The 17,926-nt window shown below is 49.9% G+C and overlaps 1 protein-coding gene across 2 annotated transcripts; it reads left to right on the forward strand.

Moving 5' to 3' along the window:
• The first annotated feature begins 118 nt into the window (after window positions 1–118).
• CBX6 (chromobox 6) lies at window positions 119–17,724 on the forward strand. Of its 2 annotated transcripts, none has more exons than XM_030262985.4 (5): window positions 119–297; window positions 449–492; window positions 625–690; window positions 901–967; window positions 8,989–17,724. In XM_030262985.4, exons 1-5 carry the CDS (start codon window positions 229–231, stop codon window positions 9,904–9,906), a joined length of 1,164 nt encoding a protein of 387 aa, XP_030118845.4. In that variant the 5' UTR covers window positions 119–228; the 3' UTR covers window positions 9,907–17,724. The 2 variants fall into 2 exon arrangements, with proteins under 2 accessions (XP_030118845.4, XP_030118844.4); XM_030262984.4 differs by having other exon boundaries at window positions 134–297; window positions 8,935–17,724.
• The last annotated feature ends 202 nt before the right edge of the window (window positions 17,725–17,926 follow it).

The raw sequence follows: 17,926 nt of genomic DNA on the forward strand, positions 1-17,926 counted from the left end.
CCCCCTCGCCCCCGGCCCGCTGCAGGCGCGGCCCCTTTAAGGGCCTTTAACCGCGGGGGGGGCGGGTCACGCGCGGCCGCGGCGGGAGGGGGCGCGCGGGCGTGCGCGAGCCGGCGGCGGCACGAGGAGGGCGGGGCCGGGGCCAGGGGGCGGGGCGGCGCGCGCGGGCGGGATTATTATGGGCTGTGGGCGCCGCCGCCGCCGCCGCCGCCGAGGGGGAGCAGCAAGATGGAGCTGTCTGCAGTGGGGGAGCGCGTCTTCGCCGCCGAGTCCATCATCAAGCGCCGCATCCGAAAGGTGAGGGGCCGCCCCCACTGGGGCTGCGGGGACCCCCCCCCCCCGCACCCCCTACCTCGGTCCTCGCTGCCGGGCCCCGGCCGCGCCGCTGGCCCGCCCGCCGGGCCCCCGCCTCACACACCCCCCCCGCCTTCTCCCCCGTGTGTTGCAGGGGCGCATCGAGTACCTGGTGAAATGGAAAGGCTGGGCCATCAAGTGAGTGTATCCCGCCCGGGCTGCGGGGATGGGGCGGAGTGGGATGGAGGGGGAGGTATGTGCGTGTGCGGCTGCGGGGGGATCTGGGCGCTAACCCCTTCGCTTGTCCCCTCCGCTGCTCTCGCCCGGCAGGTACAGCACCTGGGAGCCCGAGGAGAACATCCTGGACTCCCGCCTCATCGCCGCCTTCGAGCAGAAGTGAGTGTTCATCCCCCACCCTGGGCTGGGGGGACTGCAGCAGCAGGTTTGACTTTGGGTGGGCGAGCGGGAAACAGCGTCCAGACGTTCCTTTGCCTGTTTTTTTTTTTTTTCCTTTTTTTTTTTTCTCCTTTTTTGCCTTTAACTTGTATGCTTCTGTGTTTCCCTTGGGAAAAGTTTTAACTTCTTGAAAAATTTGATTCCCTAAAGGGAACGAGAACGTGAGCTGTATGGGCCCAAGAAGAGAGGACCTAAACCTAAAACTTTTCTGCTGAAGGTAACTCTTATTTAAATAACTTAGGCCTAGCAAAAAAAAAATCTCTCAAACCTTGCTGGCGTGTGCCCTTGGAAGGACTGGACTTTCAAGTGACTTGTGCCTGATGCCTGGCTGTGGGAGCGCGGGGAAAACCCGACAGGAAAGGCGGGGGGTGGGCAGAGGCGCAGAAGCGTGTGAGGGGAGAGCGCGTGTGCGTGCGACGGGTGCCTCAGCAGGACGGTCAGCACACGCAGATGTGCGTGGTGAGCCTGCAGTCTCTTTTTCCAATATCCTCTCCTTCTCCTGGCCTTCTGTTGCCGCAGTGGAGAGCTAGCCAGTCTTGTTCCCTCTCCCTTCAGCAGCTATTCCATCCGACCCGTGCCCCGCAACTTAGCGGCATGCTGAGCGGTCAGGCAGCAGAGGCGGGAATCCCACTGCCACTTGTGCTCCTCTGATTGCATTTAAGGATGTAGGTGCTCCACGGGAGTTTCATGAAGGGCTCATGCTTTGATCTGTAAGCTGCAGGCTTGTTTTGCTTTTGCAGAGGATGGGGGGATGGCTGGGAGGAGGAGGAGTGTTTCACCTCTGCATAGGATGGCAGCTGAAGTTTCCAGTTCCTTTCTGATACACTCAGCATCTCTGCAAGATGTTCTAGCATCTCTCTTTGCTTGTGGAGAAGAGCAAGGAAGGTAGTCCCTAGTGCAGGCCTACTTGCCCTGTATTTTTGCCTTTTTTTTTAAATTAAGAACTCAGGTAGCTGCATAAGTGTTATGTGAACTCTGTGAATGTATTAGTTTACGGAAGAAATACCTTGCTCTACTCCCCTGTTCACTCTCCTTCCTCTCTAACTGTCACAATCTCAGGCTTCAAATGAGCATAGAAAGAACACACCTTTGTACAGTTTAGAGAGATGAACAAGTCTGGAGTTCCCCTGGTTTTATTCTGATAGGAAGTCCTGGAACAGCCAGAGTGGACCCTGTAGTAAGGCATCACTATCACCAAGTCATCCTGTGGCTTTGGGCAAGTCACTTAGGCTTTGTGCGTGTTTCCCCATCTGTGAAACAGGTTAATGCTTCCCTTTGCCTGGCAGCAGTAGGAGCTTTACTCCAGTCAGCACAGCACTTTTAACTGCATGAGCACCGGAAAGCACAGTGAGGGGTAGGGTATCACCTCTTCTCTGCTTTGAGAGGGCATAATGAAGCACGTAGAAGAAATGCAGGAACAGGCGTATTCTGATGCTCTGCGTGAAACCCAGGGGACCATGGTAATCCTTGGGAAGTCCTGCTGTTGGAACTGTCCTCCCCAGTCGCCTGTTTTTCTGCTAACAGTGTTCTGTATCTGTAGCCTGAGAATTACAAACATATCTGATATGTGCTACCTCTTATGCTGTATTCAGGGAATATAGCCTAGTTGGCTTTCCTCTTTCTGGCACTCGTGCATTAAATGTAACTCTTGTGTTTAAATTTCCAACAATGCAAAGGAACACTTGAAGGGAAAATCACCAGCTTGAAATAGTCCGCTGCCTGCATTAAAAAATACTGGTATTTGTAACACCTGACACTGTTCAGAGCTGTAGAGAGGTGACTATGCTATGTGTAATCATTTTATTTTATTTTTGATTCTGAATGTGATATGGCCGTATCTATTGCCATATCTTTAAAAAAAATTACTCATTCACACTCATTTAAAAAACCAAAACCAACCCCCGAACTCAAAACCCACTCATTGCTTCTCTTTTCCCCTTACCCTTTAAAACTCCCCTAAACTTAACGTGAATTATTCAGCAGCATCCTTTGAATCACATCCGTGACACGTTTCTGTGGCACATCATCTTTCTGCCAGCTCCTCAAATGGTAATGGAAACCTGTAGGTTTGCAGAGCTGGCTTGGTACTTTGTAGAAGATGACTCGTGATAGAGAGCAAGATCAGCTCTCCTGAAGGCTGGGGCCACGTTGTGGGAGAGGCTGGCAGGGCAGAGCGCTACCACTGCCGCTTGGTTTGCACCTCTGGGAAACAGAGCTGGTGGAACTGTTAGTGCTCTGACTTGCTGTTCCTCTGTGACTTTGGATCCCACCCTAAAAATAACACCCCAGACCAGGCAGCAAGAAGTAACTCTGTCTGAGCCAGCCCATTTGAACTTGTTTGAGCTCTGTTCAGGCAAACCACAATCAACACAACTGCAGCTAGAGTTATGACAGAGACAGTGAGATGGTTTGGAACTCGGTTTTTTTGACCCCTGAAGATGCACATTTGACCTCTCCAGCCCCGCAGCTCTGGTTCTGCTGTGGGAGGAGTGGGATTGGGTTCTGCCTCGTGCATTACTAACAGTATTTTCAATTCTTTCAGCTGCAGAATCTCATGCCAGTGAGAATTTCGGAAGCAGGGGAAGAAATCTGATTCTTGTATCCCAGAGGGAGTATTTGGAGTTGGCAGTTAGAACAATATTCTTTTTGATCTGTTAACTGAACAGATTAGGCCTGCATGCAATGATGTTTGAGCAGAAATCTGGCCTAGGACTGCTTTGGTAGAGTAGTCTGCCCTTGACTTGATGGCTTGCTAGGATTTTTCATGTGTATCAGTGCTTAAACCTAGGCTTCTGAGTCTCCAGAATGGCATCAAAATAAGTGCACTGATATGCCACTCAGTCCTTTGGCTTGTTTGGGTGTTTTAGCTTGCAGTTGGGACTAGGTTTATCCTGGGATTAGTTCTCAAAAGTTGCAGATAGGCACCCAGGGGGATTTGCAGAAAGCATTCCAGCAGGTTAGTGGCCCACGCCTTTGGAAAAGCTTTGAAAAGCTGCATCTTTGACCACCTGCTGCCTTTGTAAGCCAGGCTCCTGTTTCTGAGAGCTGTCTAACACTTGCCCTTTCGATTAGACTGCAGAGGCACATCACAGTCCAGGATTTGTAATATCACTATCAAGATGGCCAGTGTTGAAAGTGACCCCTACAAACTTCAACTGCAAAGTTTTTGGCAGGAAATGGGTCTTTATCCTTTGCATGCTCAGGGCAAGCTTTCCCACAGCTGGGCTCAGGCATGGCAGGAGGCTGCTGGTGTACTGCAGTCCTGTGCTGGGCGGATAAGAAACTAAGTTCTTAGTCTGAAACAGGCAGCACTGTATGTAAGGCTCTTCAGGTGTCTGGCAGAAGTCATCCTTGAGGACAGGCCCTTCAGCATGGATGCTGGTGTGAGGTTAGAAAGAGACATAGCACATGCTGTAGTGATCGTCCTCTTTTTCCTCTGCTCGATTTGCTCTTTTTATGTAGCTTTTTTTCTCTAGGCACTCCTCTGTGTGGAATGCAAACCTCACCAACTCATCTAATAAAGTCTAGCAAGTGCTATTCAGAGACAGGGCCCAATCTGCAAGCTCAGTGGGTGGCTGGCAAAGACCCCTAGTTGGGGTGGCCATAAATACTAAGGTGACAGGAGTGAAGAAGGTTAATGGGAAGGAAGAAGTAAGGGAGAAAAAGGGCAAAGGGATTCTTAGTAGGGGAGTGGGGGAAGAAGGGGCTGAGCAGCATGGTACTCTGTCCTTTTGCCCTTTCTTGAACTCCAAAGCTGGAATTGGGTTTCTTTTGATCTCCTCCCTGTTCGTAAATTATCCTGAGTAATTTGAAAACAGACCGTTCCCCTTTTGTAGCATTTTGTTCCCAATCCAGAGGGAAACTAAAGTTTATGGCAGTGTTGCTTGGGAGAACTGTGCTATGAACTGGCTTGCTTTTGCCTTGTCACTTGGAAGAGTGCAGAAGAAAGAGGGTGATAAAAAGGCAGAATGGCAGCCAAAAAGGGGAAAGAAGAGCTCTTGCAAATGCTGTTAGGAGCAAAGACTGTGGGAATGCAGGTGGGGAATAAAAGACAAAGCAGAGCCAGTAATTTATGAGAGAGTAGTGCTACTATGGTGCAGCAGCACTACTGGAATTGGCGAGATTTTGAAATAATTCACTAGAAATCCATTGTCTTACAAGGCGTTTGGTTTTTTCTTCCAAATCATAGAGATTTTCATACAAATCAGGTAAGAGAGGTCCTTTCTAAGCACGTGTCTGTGTACGTGCTTGTGTGCCTCAGTGCGTTAAGGGAATGAATGAACAAATATGCTTGCTGGGCCTCGAGGGACACTTATTCAGAAATAGTAGGGAATGGGGGAGGTACACTAGTTCCCAGGGGCAGTAAGGGAGAGCTGTACAAGATAAATAAAGGTGATACGTATCCCAGACGGGAAGAGGGGGAAGGGAAGCAATCCCAGCATTTGGCTTGCTCTCATGACAGAACACTGCAGCAAGCTTCCAGAAACTGCATCCTGATGTAGGCTGAGCTGTAAGCAGAGAGTGAATTACTTCGTATACATGCTGAGTGTCTCTTCAGCAGTGAGCACATCCTGCTGGTGAAAGCAGCAAAACCTAGAGAGGTAGGTTCCGTGTGGAACACTTGTGAGCCAAGGAGCAAACTGTGGTGACACAGCTGAAAGGATACAGTGGGTTTGTTTTTCAAAGACCTTATCCTCATATGGCTTGTGAATGTGATCAAGGAATGGATCCAGAGCAGGAAGAAGTGCGTTTCCAACAGATAAAACTGAATGCTGAGTCTTCCCCAAACCAAAGGCAGCAAGTTACTTAACCTAAAGTTGGAAACAGGGGAAGGAGTGCCTCTGTGCTGTCCTCTGCAGTGAATGGATGAGTTCATGTAGGTGATGCCTGAATAAACCTGATCCTGTGGTAGGAATACTGAGCTTCCGAAGTGAGAAAGCTCTGGGGGCTGGTCTTAGATAAAGCATCTGATACGATTTTTCTTGAAACCTTACCTGGAAAATAATCTCAAGGTAAGCTGAATATTTGCATAATGCTCTTTGGAATTTGCATTGAAGCTGGTCACTGGGGATAGCAGTGTAGTAGAAGGGGAGGACTGTTGAGCCCTAACTTACCCTCTCTCTTAATAATCTGACCAAAGTATCAATGCTGTGTGTAGACTACGTGGACACTACTGAAGCTGGAATTTAATAAAAGCAGATAGCTGAAACATGAGTTAGAAACAGCTTCAGCCTTGGAGAAAGTGCCCCAGAAGTAACTGGAAATGCAGACACATAGCATGTAAATGAGACCTACTAGTTCTGGCACACTGGAAAAGTCCAGGCCGTGTACCAGGGCTCTGCAGTAGCTGCTGGGCAAGCACAAAACCAAGACAGGTCTCGCTGTGAAAGCAGGACAGGAGCTGATTAATGTGTACAGGAAGCGAAAGTAAAAGCAACGGGGCTATGGAAGTGGCCAGGTAGTAATCATCCTACCATTATCACTTTGTTTAATGTGGCTGATGGGAAGCTTTGCTCAGGAATTTTTGGGGTGTATAAGGAAACTGAGGGTGTTTGTGACTGCTTCCCCCACACTTCTGGGAAGCTGCCTTCTTTCTCTTCTGGGTGATAGAGGCGGTGCTGGTGGAAGGTAGCAATTAGATTTGACTTGGAGCAGAGTGGCACAGAGGGGGCAGAACTCCTCACTCAAAGGCGTGATGATGGGGTAGGCAATTAATCTGAAAGATGTGCAGTGCTGGCAACGGGAGAGGCCCTGAAGATACCTGTGTCCATCCACTGAAGCTGTAGAAGGATTTTCAGTGATGCATCTATAACCCTTGCCTGCCTTCCTTGTCCTGTATTTTGGAATGGGACATTGTGTTGCATTTTGTAAATTGGTAAGAAACCCAAAGCACAAGAGCAGCAATGCTGGGAGGGCTGGCTGTGATGTGGAGCAGGATGAAAGGGAACAAAATTGTTAATTCAGGCTGTGCTGGTATGTAATGTCAGAAAGCAAACTTTAGCTTGTCCTTGTGTCTGCCGTCTGCTTTAGAGGGACCCATGAAGAGATGGAGTAAGCACAGCCCACATGTGCATTTTCCTGTGCTTGTGACCTGACTGGGTCTGCAGTGTCCCCAAGTTGTCTATTGATGAGATGGGAGGGGAAGTGTTGATGTGTGGTGCAGGGAGTTCATCTGGTGCTGTTGCTGTGCTCAGGCCTGTACTATGCCTGTGACAGGAACTGTGTCTTATTTTCTCAACAGTTTGGGGCATGGAATAATACACGAGGCTGAGCAAAGATGGACAACTAGATGGGCAGTGGGATGCTTTCTGCTACAGCAGGAAAAGTGTTGGGGTTTGTGTGTGCTGGGAACACTTCCCTTTAGCTAGGTGGAAACAGCCCTGTTTGTTAATGTGCGGTGTCTGTGCCTGCCTTGGGGTTGTGCTAACTTTGTTTCTTTGTCAGTTGGCTAACACAGTCTAGGTCCCCAGTCAGGATGAGCCTTCAGTTTGTGTTTTTTTGTACAGTCAGAAAGGAGGCCTCATTTTTGCAGTCATTTTAAAGCCAGAATAGAAGTAGTACAGAAGGCTGTGACCATCCAGCGTTAGTCAAGAGAGGAACAAAATGTCTTCATGGCTCTGTTCTCTGATCATTCAGGATCTTCTGTGGTTCCCATGGGTATCTCTGTGGGAGAAGAAGGGCTCTGGCTAACAGCAAAGCTCTGGAGCTGTAGGGCCAGGACTTTGAGCTTTTTGTGCAGAGGCTGGCTGGGCCCCTCGCTTAGATCTGTTAGATCCCTGCCTTTACACGCACATTTTTTTCCCCAGGCATTTCTCTGGTAAGAGGCACAGCCTGCAGGGTGACAAAGGAGATGGAGTTGAGTGCTAAGCTCTTAGCTGGCAAGAAGCCATCCTGATCTTGGCGTGTGCAAGGGGCAACGGGATAGAAAAGTTGGGGAGGAAAAGCAGCTGTTGTCTTCTAGCACTGCAGTTCTTTCTGTGCCCACGAGGTGGGGGAAGCTGCTCGTGGGATGGGCAGTCACAGGGTGGGGGCTCACTGGTCCCCTCCAGGCCTTCGTGACTTCGACCTGTCACCACTGCTGAGAGGGAATATGCAGCGGGGTTGGCTTGGGCAAGTACTGGGGTGCAGGTGGAAGGATGAGCTATACAAGCAACAGTGCTCTGATGAGATGTGATGTAAGAATAGACTTGGGGTTTCCCAGCCCACAGGTCATACAGCACCAGCTTACCAATGAAACTGCTGTTCCTGCTGGCAGAAAATGTTCCTGTCTCTGGTGCATGAAACAGGGCAGTTTTTGGCACCAGAAGAGCTTAAAAATATTGTTCCCCTGGCCTGGCTCTTGAGGAGGGCTGGCACAGAGCAGTTGAACAGGTACTATTCCTGCTCTGGTCCAGTGCTAGGTTTAAAACAAGTGTGGTGCTCAAAAGGACAAGTCAGTCTCTTCTTTGGAGGTACAGTTAAATTTTACTTGAATTCCACTTGGCCTCATCTCTGTCTTTAAACACTGGAACTTGCTCCCACAACACAGTAAGAATGAATGACTTCCATGTGACCCTAGTTAAAAATCTGATCTCTAAATTTCTTGTGGTAATGAAAACAGCTGCATCAGACCATTCTCACCAGCCTCCATCTGTGTTCCTCAAGATGCCCTCTACCACACTTTTCAGAGGCAATTCTCATTAGGCATTACTCTGCCTCTTCCCTCTTATCTTGTGTTCAATTTGTAGAGAACCTGGTGCAATCCCTTTGTAAGTTTGGGTGCTGTCTCAGCACTGACAGCCCCAAGTGCCTAGGAAGATGCAGGCTTCTTTGGCTGACAGTGGAAGGTTGTGCACTTTGATGATGATGACCAAGGGGGGCTGTGGAGACCGTTATCCCTGAAACATGCATGGGAAGTTGCAGTTTGTCCCTGGGGAAAGCATGTGTCAACAGCGGTACAGCCTAGGGAGGCATCAGCTGCCCAAAAATTATATAGACAGTGTCCTATGCCTGTCTGGGGGCTGTGCTGGAGCTATCAATAGTTCGTAGGTGTGTACCTGTGCTTGTCATTGATGTTGGGTATAAATGTGTCACGGTGCTATCAGTGAGTGCTTGGCCTGAAGTGAGCAGTGCCCAGTTTGAGATCTGGCTGTACCTAGGCTGCCTCTCTGACCCTGTTTGTTTTCTTTCTCCCCACCACCGCAGGCTCGGGCCCAAGCGGAGGCCCTCCACATTGGGGATGTACACTTTTCTGTCAAGCCTGGTTCCAGTACCTCCTCTCCCAAGCTCCACTCCAGCGCCGCGGTGCACCGGCTCAAGAAAGACATCCGGCGATGCCACCGCATGTCCCGGCGCCCCCTGCCCCGTCCAGATCCCCAGAATGGCGGGAGCGTGGGTGGCGGGGCTGGCATTCGTCCTCCCGTCTCGCCCTTCTCGGAGACCGTCCGTATCATCAACCGTAAGGTGAAACCCCGTGAGCCCAAACGCAGCCGCATCATCCTCAACCTCAAAGTCATCGACAAAGGTGGGAAGCCAGCCAATGGGGCCGGGGGCCTGGCTCGGCCCAAGATCCCGTCCCGAAACCGTGTCATTGGCAAGAGCAAAAAGTTCAGCGAGAGCGTCCTCCGCACTCAGATCCGCCACATGAAGTTTGGCACCTTTTCACTCTACAATAAGCCGTCTGCTGCATCTACGCCCTCTGCGGAGGGCAAGGGGGAGGCCGAAGGCTCCCAGGCAGCCTCCTGTGGGCTCATTATGGGCTCCACCCCCTATGATGCTCCCAGCTCCAGCTCCTCTGGCTGCCCATCACCTGCTCCGCACTCCTCCTCCGACCCAGATGATTCCCCTCCAAAGCTGCTCCCTGAGACCCTCAGCCCAGCCATCCCCGACTGGCGTGAGTCGGAGGTCCTCGACCTCTCAATCCCACCTGAGTCGGCTGCCACCAGCAAGCGTTCTCCCTCGGGGGGGTGCAGTGGGGGGCAGACACCCTCCTTGTCCCTCTCCTCTTCTGACCCGGAGCAGGAGGCTGGCGACTGGCGTCCCGAGATGTCCCCTTGCTCTAATGTGGTGGTCACAGATGTCACCAGCAACCTCCTCACTGTAACCATCAAGGAGTTCTGCAATGCAGAGGATTTTGAGAAGGTGGCGGCGGGCAGTGGTGGAGGAGGCAGCAAGTGAGCAACCAGGTCCCCCCACTCCAGGGGTGTGGGGGGAGCTCTTCCTGAGAGAAGTCGTGGTGCGAATGGCTGTCCTTAGTTCTCTCCTTCTCCCCTTGGCTGTCCCTCTGCCCTCACTGCCACCCTTCCTTCTCCTTTCCTCCTGCTCAATTCCTCTTGCCTGGAGGCTGGAGTGTGTCAGTGGGGTGTGGGACCACCCACTGTTTTTGGGTGTTGGTAGTGCCAGGAGGAGGCAGGGAGGGTTGTGGTGGGGCTGGGGAGTGGTTGTTTGTCCTTGAATGTGGTGTTGTCCAACGGGCAGTGGAGCCTTTGGGGCTGAGGGATGAGTGAGCATGTGTCTGTGTGCCTGTGCAGGTGGTGAGGAAGGTGCTGCTCTTCCTCATTCCCTTCTATCTTTGACAAAAACTGAAGAGGAGCTCCAAACCCGTGAGGGGAGGATGTAAGAGGATTGGAGCCCTTGCCCATGTCCTCCAGACCGTCTCCCACAATGTGCATGCAGACTCTTCCATTCTTGTTTCCCCCTTGCCATGACCACCATCCTGCCACCCTTCCCCTCTTAGCCTGCGGCCTGGATCTGCCCTCCCCTCTACTGTCCTTGTGGCAGTTGCTGATCCAGATGGCCTCAGAGTGAGGGGGAGAAGGACAGGTGAAATGTCATGCCTGGAAGGTGCTTGAGACAAAGCTGGGGTGGTGGGGGGTGCCCCATGCAGCCTATGCCTCATATTGGCTTCCCCTTTCCTTTGACTATTGGTGCTACCTTGGCAGTTGTATGGGTGCTTTCAGGTGCCCTGATCCCTCCTCTTCTCCTGCATCTTCCAACCTGTTCAGCTCCTCAGGAGAAAGGGAAGAAAAGAGGAGCCTGCTTCCAGCCCATATCTTCCTCCTGATGTTCATCATTTGCACTTGTTTGGGAGAGAGGGACATGAAATGCCTTTCTCTGATCTTTCCATGGCAGAAGCGGGAGTGGGAGATCTTTCAGTCTGTGGGAAGATAATGCCAACAGCGTGATGCTGCCCCAGCCGCGTGAGGCTGCTCTCCCACCTTGTGCGTAAGCTTCCCCGGCCCTCTTTGCTTCCTCTTGCTCCTTCCAAAGGAAGGAGGGGTGAATGCTAAGGCAGGTTGTTTGTTCTTCCTGCTCGCTTTTGCCCCTCCTGGTCTCCCTCCTCTGGTGGGTGGCCTGGAAGAGGTTTCCCCTCTGTCTTTTCAGCATCTGAAACAGCCCTTACAACTGTCAACCAAAGGTGCTCACAAGAAATACCTGTCTCTCTCACATCGTATGCATGTGCGCTGGATCTCGTCCCCTAAAGCTCCTGTGAGCTGATCTAGAAATTCCTTCTCTTCACCCCTAGCAAGTAGGAGGGAGCAAGACCACAGCTTGCTGTTTATTCCACAGCTCCCTCTTTCCCTGACCAGCTTTGTTCACATCCAAAATAAGCTCTATTTTTTGCCTGCCATTTCTGGCTTGCTCTGTTTCTGTGTGGGTCCTAAGCTTCACAGTGAGAAGCCATTCCTTTGTTCTCCTTTCTTCCTCTACTTGCACGGGACTGAGCCTGTAGAGGTAAGGAAAAGAGGTGCTGATGAACTGGTGAGAGAGCCTCACCCTCGCAGCCGTGTCCCTAGATGGGGCAGAGGAATGTCACTTCTACATAACATGCTGCAGAGGTGAAAAGGGTGGAAAAAATTCCTCATGCCAGGGCTCATTTACTTATAAGCCTGCCCTGGGCGGGTGAGCACAAGTGGAATTGGCCCCTCTGGTGCTTTCACACAAGTATGTTCAGGAGCTGCTGGCTCTGAGGAGTGCTCTCCTGCAGTAATGATTTTGTGGTTGTAGTGATCAGAGCATAGAAGGGAGGCAATTTGTGGGAGGGAAGTAATATTTGACTGCCCAAGGGACATTGTCAGGGTGGTAGAGGGGTAGACCAGCTTCTGACCTTAATTAGGGCTTTTGTGCCCAGAGTGTGTCTATTCCCTGCCTCCAGTGCCTGGGTTGGTGTAATAAAATCTTCGCTGCCTTCCTCACAAACCTTGCCTTGGCAGTGGGTGGCATTCCAAGCTGTGGGAAATGGTGAATTCACACCAGTTGTGGTTGGGTGTCTGTGCAGACAGTCTGAGGGGGATTCCAGGTGCTGTTAGCACCACCCTTGGTACACCTCTTTCTTTTTCTTTCCTTGGTTAAAGAGCTTAGTGGACTCTTCGGGGATGTGCTTTCATTCACAGCTGAAGCTAGGGGCAGGGAGAAAGAGACTTCCCTGATCCATTCACCAAGCTAAGGCTTTCTATAACTTGTTGGACTTGTGTGCGTGTCTGTGTTAATACCTGCTTGTACTTTTTGTGGGTGTTGTTTCTTTTTTTATTTTGGGTTTTCTTTTGCGCATCTTTCCTGTGCCTGGCACACCCAGGGATCCCTTATGTTAGCATAGCCTATCTACTTGGCTGCAGCTTCAACGATGAGCAGTTTGTAGGCATAGGGAAAAGCTCTTTCTTAGGAAAATAGCAAGAAGATTCTTCTTTTTTTCCTCCCCATTCTGAATAAGAACTAATCTGTGGCTGTGAGATAAGAAGAGCTGCTTTATGGGGTGAATGCAAACCGGCCAGTCACTTTAGGTTAAGTTACTGTTTGGTGTGTATGTGGTGATGTGTTTTGTTTTGTGGTATCAAGGTTCTGAAAAAAGTGTTGAAGCGTTTAAGTGGGAGATAAAAGGGAACTTTAATAGGAAACTCTTGATGTGTATTGGCCAAGATGTGTTGCTTGGCAGAATTCTTTTCCCCAGTGTCTCTTGTATGGTGTTCTTTGGGGGCAAGGGGCAGGAATTGTTTAATTGAAGGGATTTTGCCTTTCTCCAGAGTGGGAAGCAAGGGAACTGTCTGTGAAGAGAAAAACAGTGGGTCATTGTAGGGATGCTCTGCAAGGACCTCCTTCCTGCGGTGAGGAGATGAGGGGACTTGTTGCAGAAGAGAAACTCGTGTGTGGTAGATCCTCTTTGTGGAGGAAGAAAGGAGTATGATCCGGCTTGCAGACACAGCTCACCTGCTTGTGTGACAAATCCCTCCCTGGGGGGGTCACCAGGTGGGAACCAAACCCTGAACCTCTGGATCCGAAATGAGGATCCCGTGCTGGTTTGAGTTACAGGTTTGCTAACTTGAATGCAGCAGTCGCCTCAAGTCCCCTCAGGTGGACAAGACACTTGAGGCTGACCAACCTACCTTTGTATTCATGTGGGCTGTGCTCCTCCTTCTGAATTTTTGCCCTTGCTCCTTAATGGAGATAGGAAAGAAGATTCATCCATGCCTTTTAAAATGGGCATGGAATTGAGGGAGGAGTTTATTTGAAAGTATCCCCTTCCTTTCCCCATAACCCTTAGAAAAAAAAATTCAACAAAAACAGGGAAATAATTCTCTGTGTCTGTGCCATGTTTGTTCTCGTTGTCGTGTTTTTAGAGGAGATTTTATGATGGAGTGGAAAAAGTGAAATGATTAGTTTTGCATAAAAAAAGAAAAGTTTTAAAAAAAATTTCTACAGGGAGAGAGCGAGAGAGAGTTTAAAAATGAATAATAAATGCAGTGATTGCACAAACTGTAGTGGTATTAGATGGTCCTTAGAGAAAAGAGTATTTTGTAGTATCGAAGCATGTGTGTCTGGGATGGTGTTTGGCTTGCTTGAACTGGAGGGAAAGGCATTCTAGGACTAAGCAGCGATCTCTGAGCTGAAAAGGCAAGTTGCATGTTGGAGGAACCCTGTCTACAAACCTTTCCCGTCCTTGCCTCCCAAGTGTTGGAGTGAGTTCCCTTCCCTCCCATACCTCTCCTGTGAGCTAAGGTGGAGTCTCCAAGTGGTTTTCTGGCTGAGCAGCCCTCAGAGATGGCCGGTCACGTTCTGACAGAATGTGGATCAGGCCATCAACATGGAAACAGTTGACTTACTTTGCATGTACAGCAAGCTGCTAATGTTTGGGGTTGGCATGTACCTTTCCTGCCAAGTTGCTGTCTCTTTTTCATCCCCTATATCCAAGCAGAATTATTCATAGTGGGCTTATTTCCTGGGATGCAGATACGCCTCTCCTCTGTAAGGTTTCTTAAACTTCTTCCAACACCAAGTGGGGGTTGACATTTTTCTGTATAGAATTCACCACATCCGGACAGAAAACTGAATCCCATTGGTGTATATTCCAGTACCCCTTCTCCAACAGTGGCCAGATCTCTAGAGGCAGATGAGAGCGCTGCCTTGTGTGCTCTGATTGTGTTGCTGAGGGACATGGACCCTCTTCTCGAGGCCAGCAATTGCTGGACCTTTTTAGGGTGGAGAGGGGAGAGGAACACTCTGACAGGACTGTGCTCAAGTAGGGCAGCCTTCTACAGCTTCCTTTGGGGTGCAGGGAAAGAGTTGCCTGAGTGTTCCTTCAGAGTGAGGAGGCAGCTCTTGTGTGCTGGCTTTCCTGTCCACTATGTCTCTGGTGTTCATCTGGCATGTGGGAGTGACTGCAGGGAAGAGGGAAACCACCAGATGTTGGTGTCTGAACAGAAGATGGTAGGCAGAGACTCTTGAACAGCTTTTCTTGTCTGGACTTCTCTGGTGCCCTTTGCAGTGGCTTTGTAGTGGCAGATGACGGATGTCTCAATGCGTCCCATAGCCTGGGCTGCACTTGGGAACTTCTCTCTCCACCCATCAAACTGTTGGTGCTTCCCATGGCTTTCAACTTGGAACAAAACCTCCCGTCTCAGGCTCTCTTCTCAATGAGCAGCATGGGACTGGAGGAGCATGAAGCTAATGAGATACAAGCTCCTTTGGGGATGAAAAACAGAAATAGTGTGGTGAGCAGGCCCAGCTGTGGTGAGCCACTGCTTAAATTCTGTTTTCAAAAGAGAATGGGAGCATTTCTGTCTGTCTCCCCTTACTGAAGTTCCCAGGGAGATTTTGTGAAATAAACAAATTAAAAAAAAAAAAGAAAAAAAAAGAAAAAAAAATCACAACCACAATCATGCTTTTTACCAGGTAGGAGCTGTCTCTGAGCTGAGTCTTCCTAGGGATATCACTCCCTTCTCCAGCCCCTCTGTGTAGAGGAGGCTTCAGCAGCTCCCAGCGTTTGGAGATTATCACCTTCCTGGGAACTTCCTGGCAGAAAGAGGTTGCCATGCTTGAAGGATGGTGTCCCAAGTTCTCTGTACTTGTGCCCACCCCAGGCCATGGCATTAGTGGGGCTGCTCAGGAGCAGGTCCTTCCCAGGGAGGTGTAACAAACCTGGAGTGCGTGTTTGGCTAAGTGCTTATTTTCCCTTTTGCTTCCTTCCCCACCTTCTGACAAGACTTCTTCCTCCTTGCCTGGCACATCCTTTTACTCCAATGTCGCTTGCTTTTGCTGCATTTTTCAATTGCCCAATAATCACGCAAGAGCTGGGATCTTATTTACATTTTATATATAAATATATGAATATAAAAAGCCTCCTTCTTCCCCTTTCTCCTCATCTCACCCACCACCCCCCATGCGCAGCCTCCCTGATCTCCACTCTGAAGGCAATCTGCTGTAGAGGGTTAATTTGGGGTCAGGGATTCGGTGCCTCCTAAGTTCTGTTCCTTCTTGGCTTGCCGTGGTTTTTCTGCCAGCTGTGTCACTGCCCTGTGCCTCTGTCTCCCTCGTGCAGAGGGGATGGGGGTGGAGGAGACCATCCTGCTGAGGGTGCTGGCAGCCCAACTCTCGAGGTGTTTACACAGAGATGGAATGCTCAGTGTTGCTTCAGAAATCCCCTGCTCCCTGTCTGTGCTTCCTTCCCCAGGTAATCTCCAGGAAGTATCTTCATTTCACCAATGCTCTGAGGTTGAGAAAATTAAGTGTCTTTATTTTCTTTTAACTTCTGAGATCCTTCCCCAGAGTGCAATCTGTGTGGTTTCTTTTTGGGGGTGTAGATGGCAAGAGATGTTGGAGTCCATCTCCATCCTCACCTTTGCCTTTCTGTCCTCTGTTCCTCTCACATTTTGCCATTGCCCTGTATCAGACTGATGTGGTCAGAGGTATTTGCACCCTTTTCTGTGCAGGGTCAGTCTTGGCATCAGGAGCTTCTCCTGTGTTCTGTGGTGATTCTGAGGTACCTTGTGTCCCACTTGCCTCACCTGTAAGCATGCAGCAGGGCCCTGAGTTCTTCTTTCTTTCCTTCTGTAAATTTCTCCTTCCAGGAGTGAAGGGAGATACAGTCCTGTGGTGGCTGGCTGCCTCTGGCAGCTCTTCTGTCCATTCCAGCTTCTCTGTGGTGGGAAACAGTGATTCCAGGGCCATCCAAAAGCACAGTCCTTGGGGTGAGGGCCCTTCCAGCCCAGCTGAGCTCTGTGCTTTGAGCCTACACCCTCCAGGCACTGGCAGATGGCACTGGGATGGAGGAGCGGGATGCCCTCTGTGCCCTGGGCTGGGTGGGCAGCAAGCAGCGTGCTGTGGCACAGGGAAGAAGTAAGGTGACAGAACTGCAGCAAGATGCAATCAGAGTGGTGCCAGCTTCTGCAATGGTCCAGAAAATGTGTCTGCTGGGAGAAAGGAGCATGGTGGGACATGCAGGCAAAGTGTTAATTCCCATTGCAAGGCCCTGGTTCTTTACTTCATTCCTTGTTCAGCTGAGCACTTGGAGCTCACATTAAACCTCCGGAGCACAGCTGGGTGGGTCAGAGCACTTAGTGGGGCTTCAGAGCCTCGTAGGACTAATGGGGCTTTCCCATGCTCCCAAGCAGCCCCCCAGCTGGTCCCTGCTCTCTAGGGATATGAGGGTTTTCCTCTGGGCAGAGCAGCAGGTAGGTGCTCTTGCACAGGTAGGTTGCTCTTCAGCTGCCCTGGAGGGAGCCTGCTGCTTCCAGCCCCCAGCTTCAAAGCAGGGGCAGAATCTTAGGTCAAGTTCTCAAATGGAACAAAAATATTAATCGTTGTGATGACTTTTTTTAGAAAAGAGTTGTCATGCCTGCACCTCCCCCAAGCAAATCAACTCAGTGTGCTGTCCTCCTTCCTCTTCTCCCCTGTGCCATTAAGCCTTGTACACTCCCTAAGAATAGAGGAGACTCTCTGCTTTGGGATTTTTTCCCCCCGTTTGTTTTCTTTTTGCATAGAAAGTTGTCTGCTGGTGGTGGAGGACAGGGGCCTGCTTCATCTGTTCCTTCCTTTCACCTTCCCCTGTGCCAAGCTTAGGCTCAAATGCTGCAGATTCCTGCAAACACTGAACTTGGAGCAGGCGAGTGACCCCACTGTGTTCTGTGGTACTTGGGTGCTTCAGATTCTGCCTGTGCTTGAGCTTTGGCGGCATCAGAGCCCTTCCTTCCTCTTGGAGAAGATCAGCCCTAACTCCAAGTGCTGATAGTTCTGGTGCAACCCATCTGTCTCCTCATTTCCCCTCACTTGGCATACAGTGAAGGTGGTAATTTTTTTTAATTTAAAATAAACCTAAATATGTATCTTGTAATTTTTTTTTTGAAAAAAATGCATTTAAGGATTGTGCACGGATGAATTGTATATCTATATATTATTTTTTTTGTCTTGCATTTTTCATTTTAAATATAGTGTTTGTTCAGTTTTGTTTTGTTTTTTAATCCAGTTCCCAGCTGGCTAAACTCTGTCTAGAGTGGATGGGTAGGAGGAGAGCCACTGGAAGGGTGATTGAATCACTCCTTCCCTTGGTGCTTCCTACAAGAAACTGGTTTGCTCCAGGTTCGGGGGTGGGGGTTGTGCTAATTACTCTTGTATTCTTGTACATTTTGTTCTTTCTGCTGCTCTTGAATATTGTATCAATGCCAGAAATGGGGAGTTAAAAATTAAAACAAAAAATTAACCCCAATAAATTGTTACATTCCAAAACCTGTTGTTTTCCTTGGGCGGGCTGTGACTTGTGGAGTCTGGGAGGAGGGCTGTGGAAATGACTGCCCTGAGCCAGCACGGATCAGCTCTGCAAACACAAGCACCTGCACCCTTCTTGGGCACCATCGATCAGCCCTGGTTTGGTCTTTGGACCTTTCTGGACATAGAGAAGCTCTGAAAAAAGACAAAAGAGTATTCTGAA

The sequence above is a fragment of the Taeniopygia guttata genome, chromosome 1A (assembly GCF_048771995.1).
Source record: "Taeniopygia guttata chromosome 1A, bTaeGut7.mat, whole genome shotgun sequence".
Lineage (NCBI taxonomy): Eukaryota > Metazoa > Chordata > Aves > Passeriformes > Estrildidae > Taeniopygia > Taeniopygia guttata.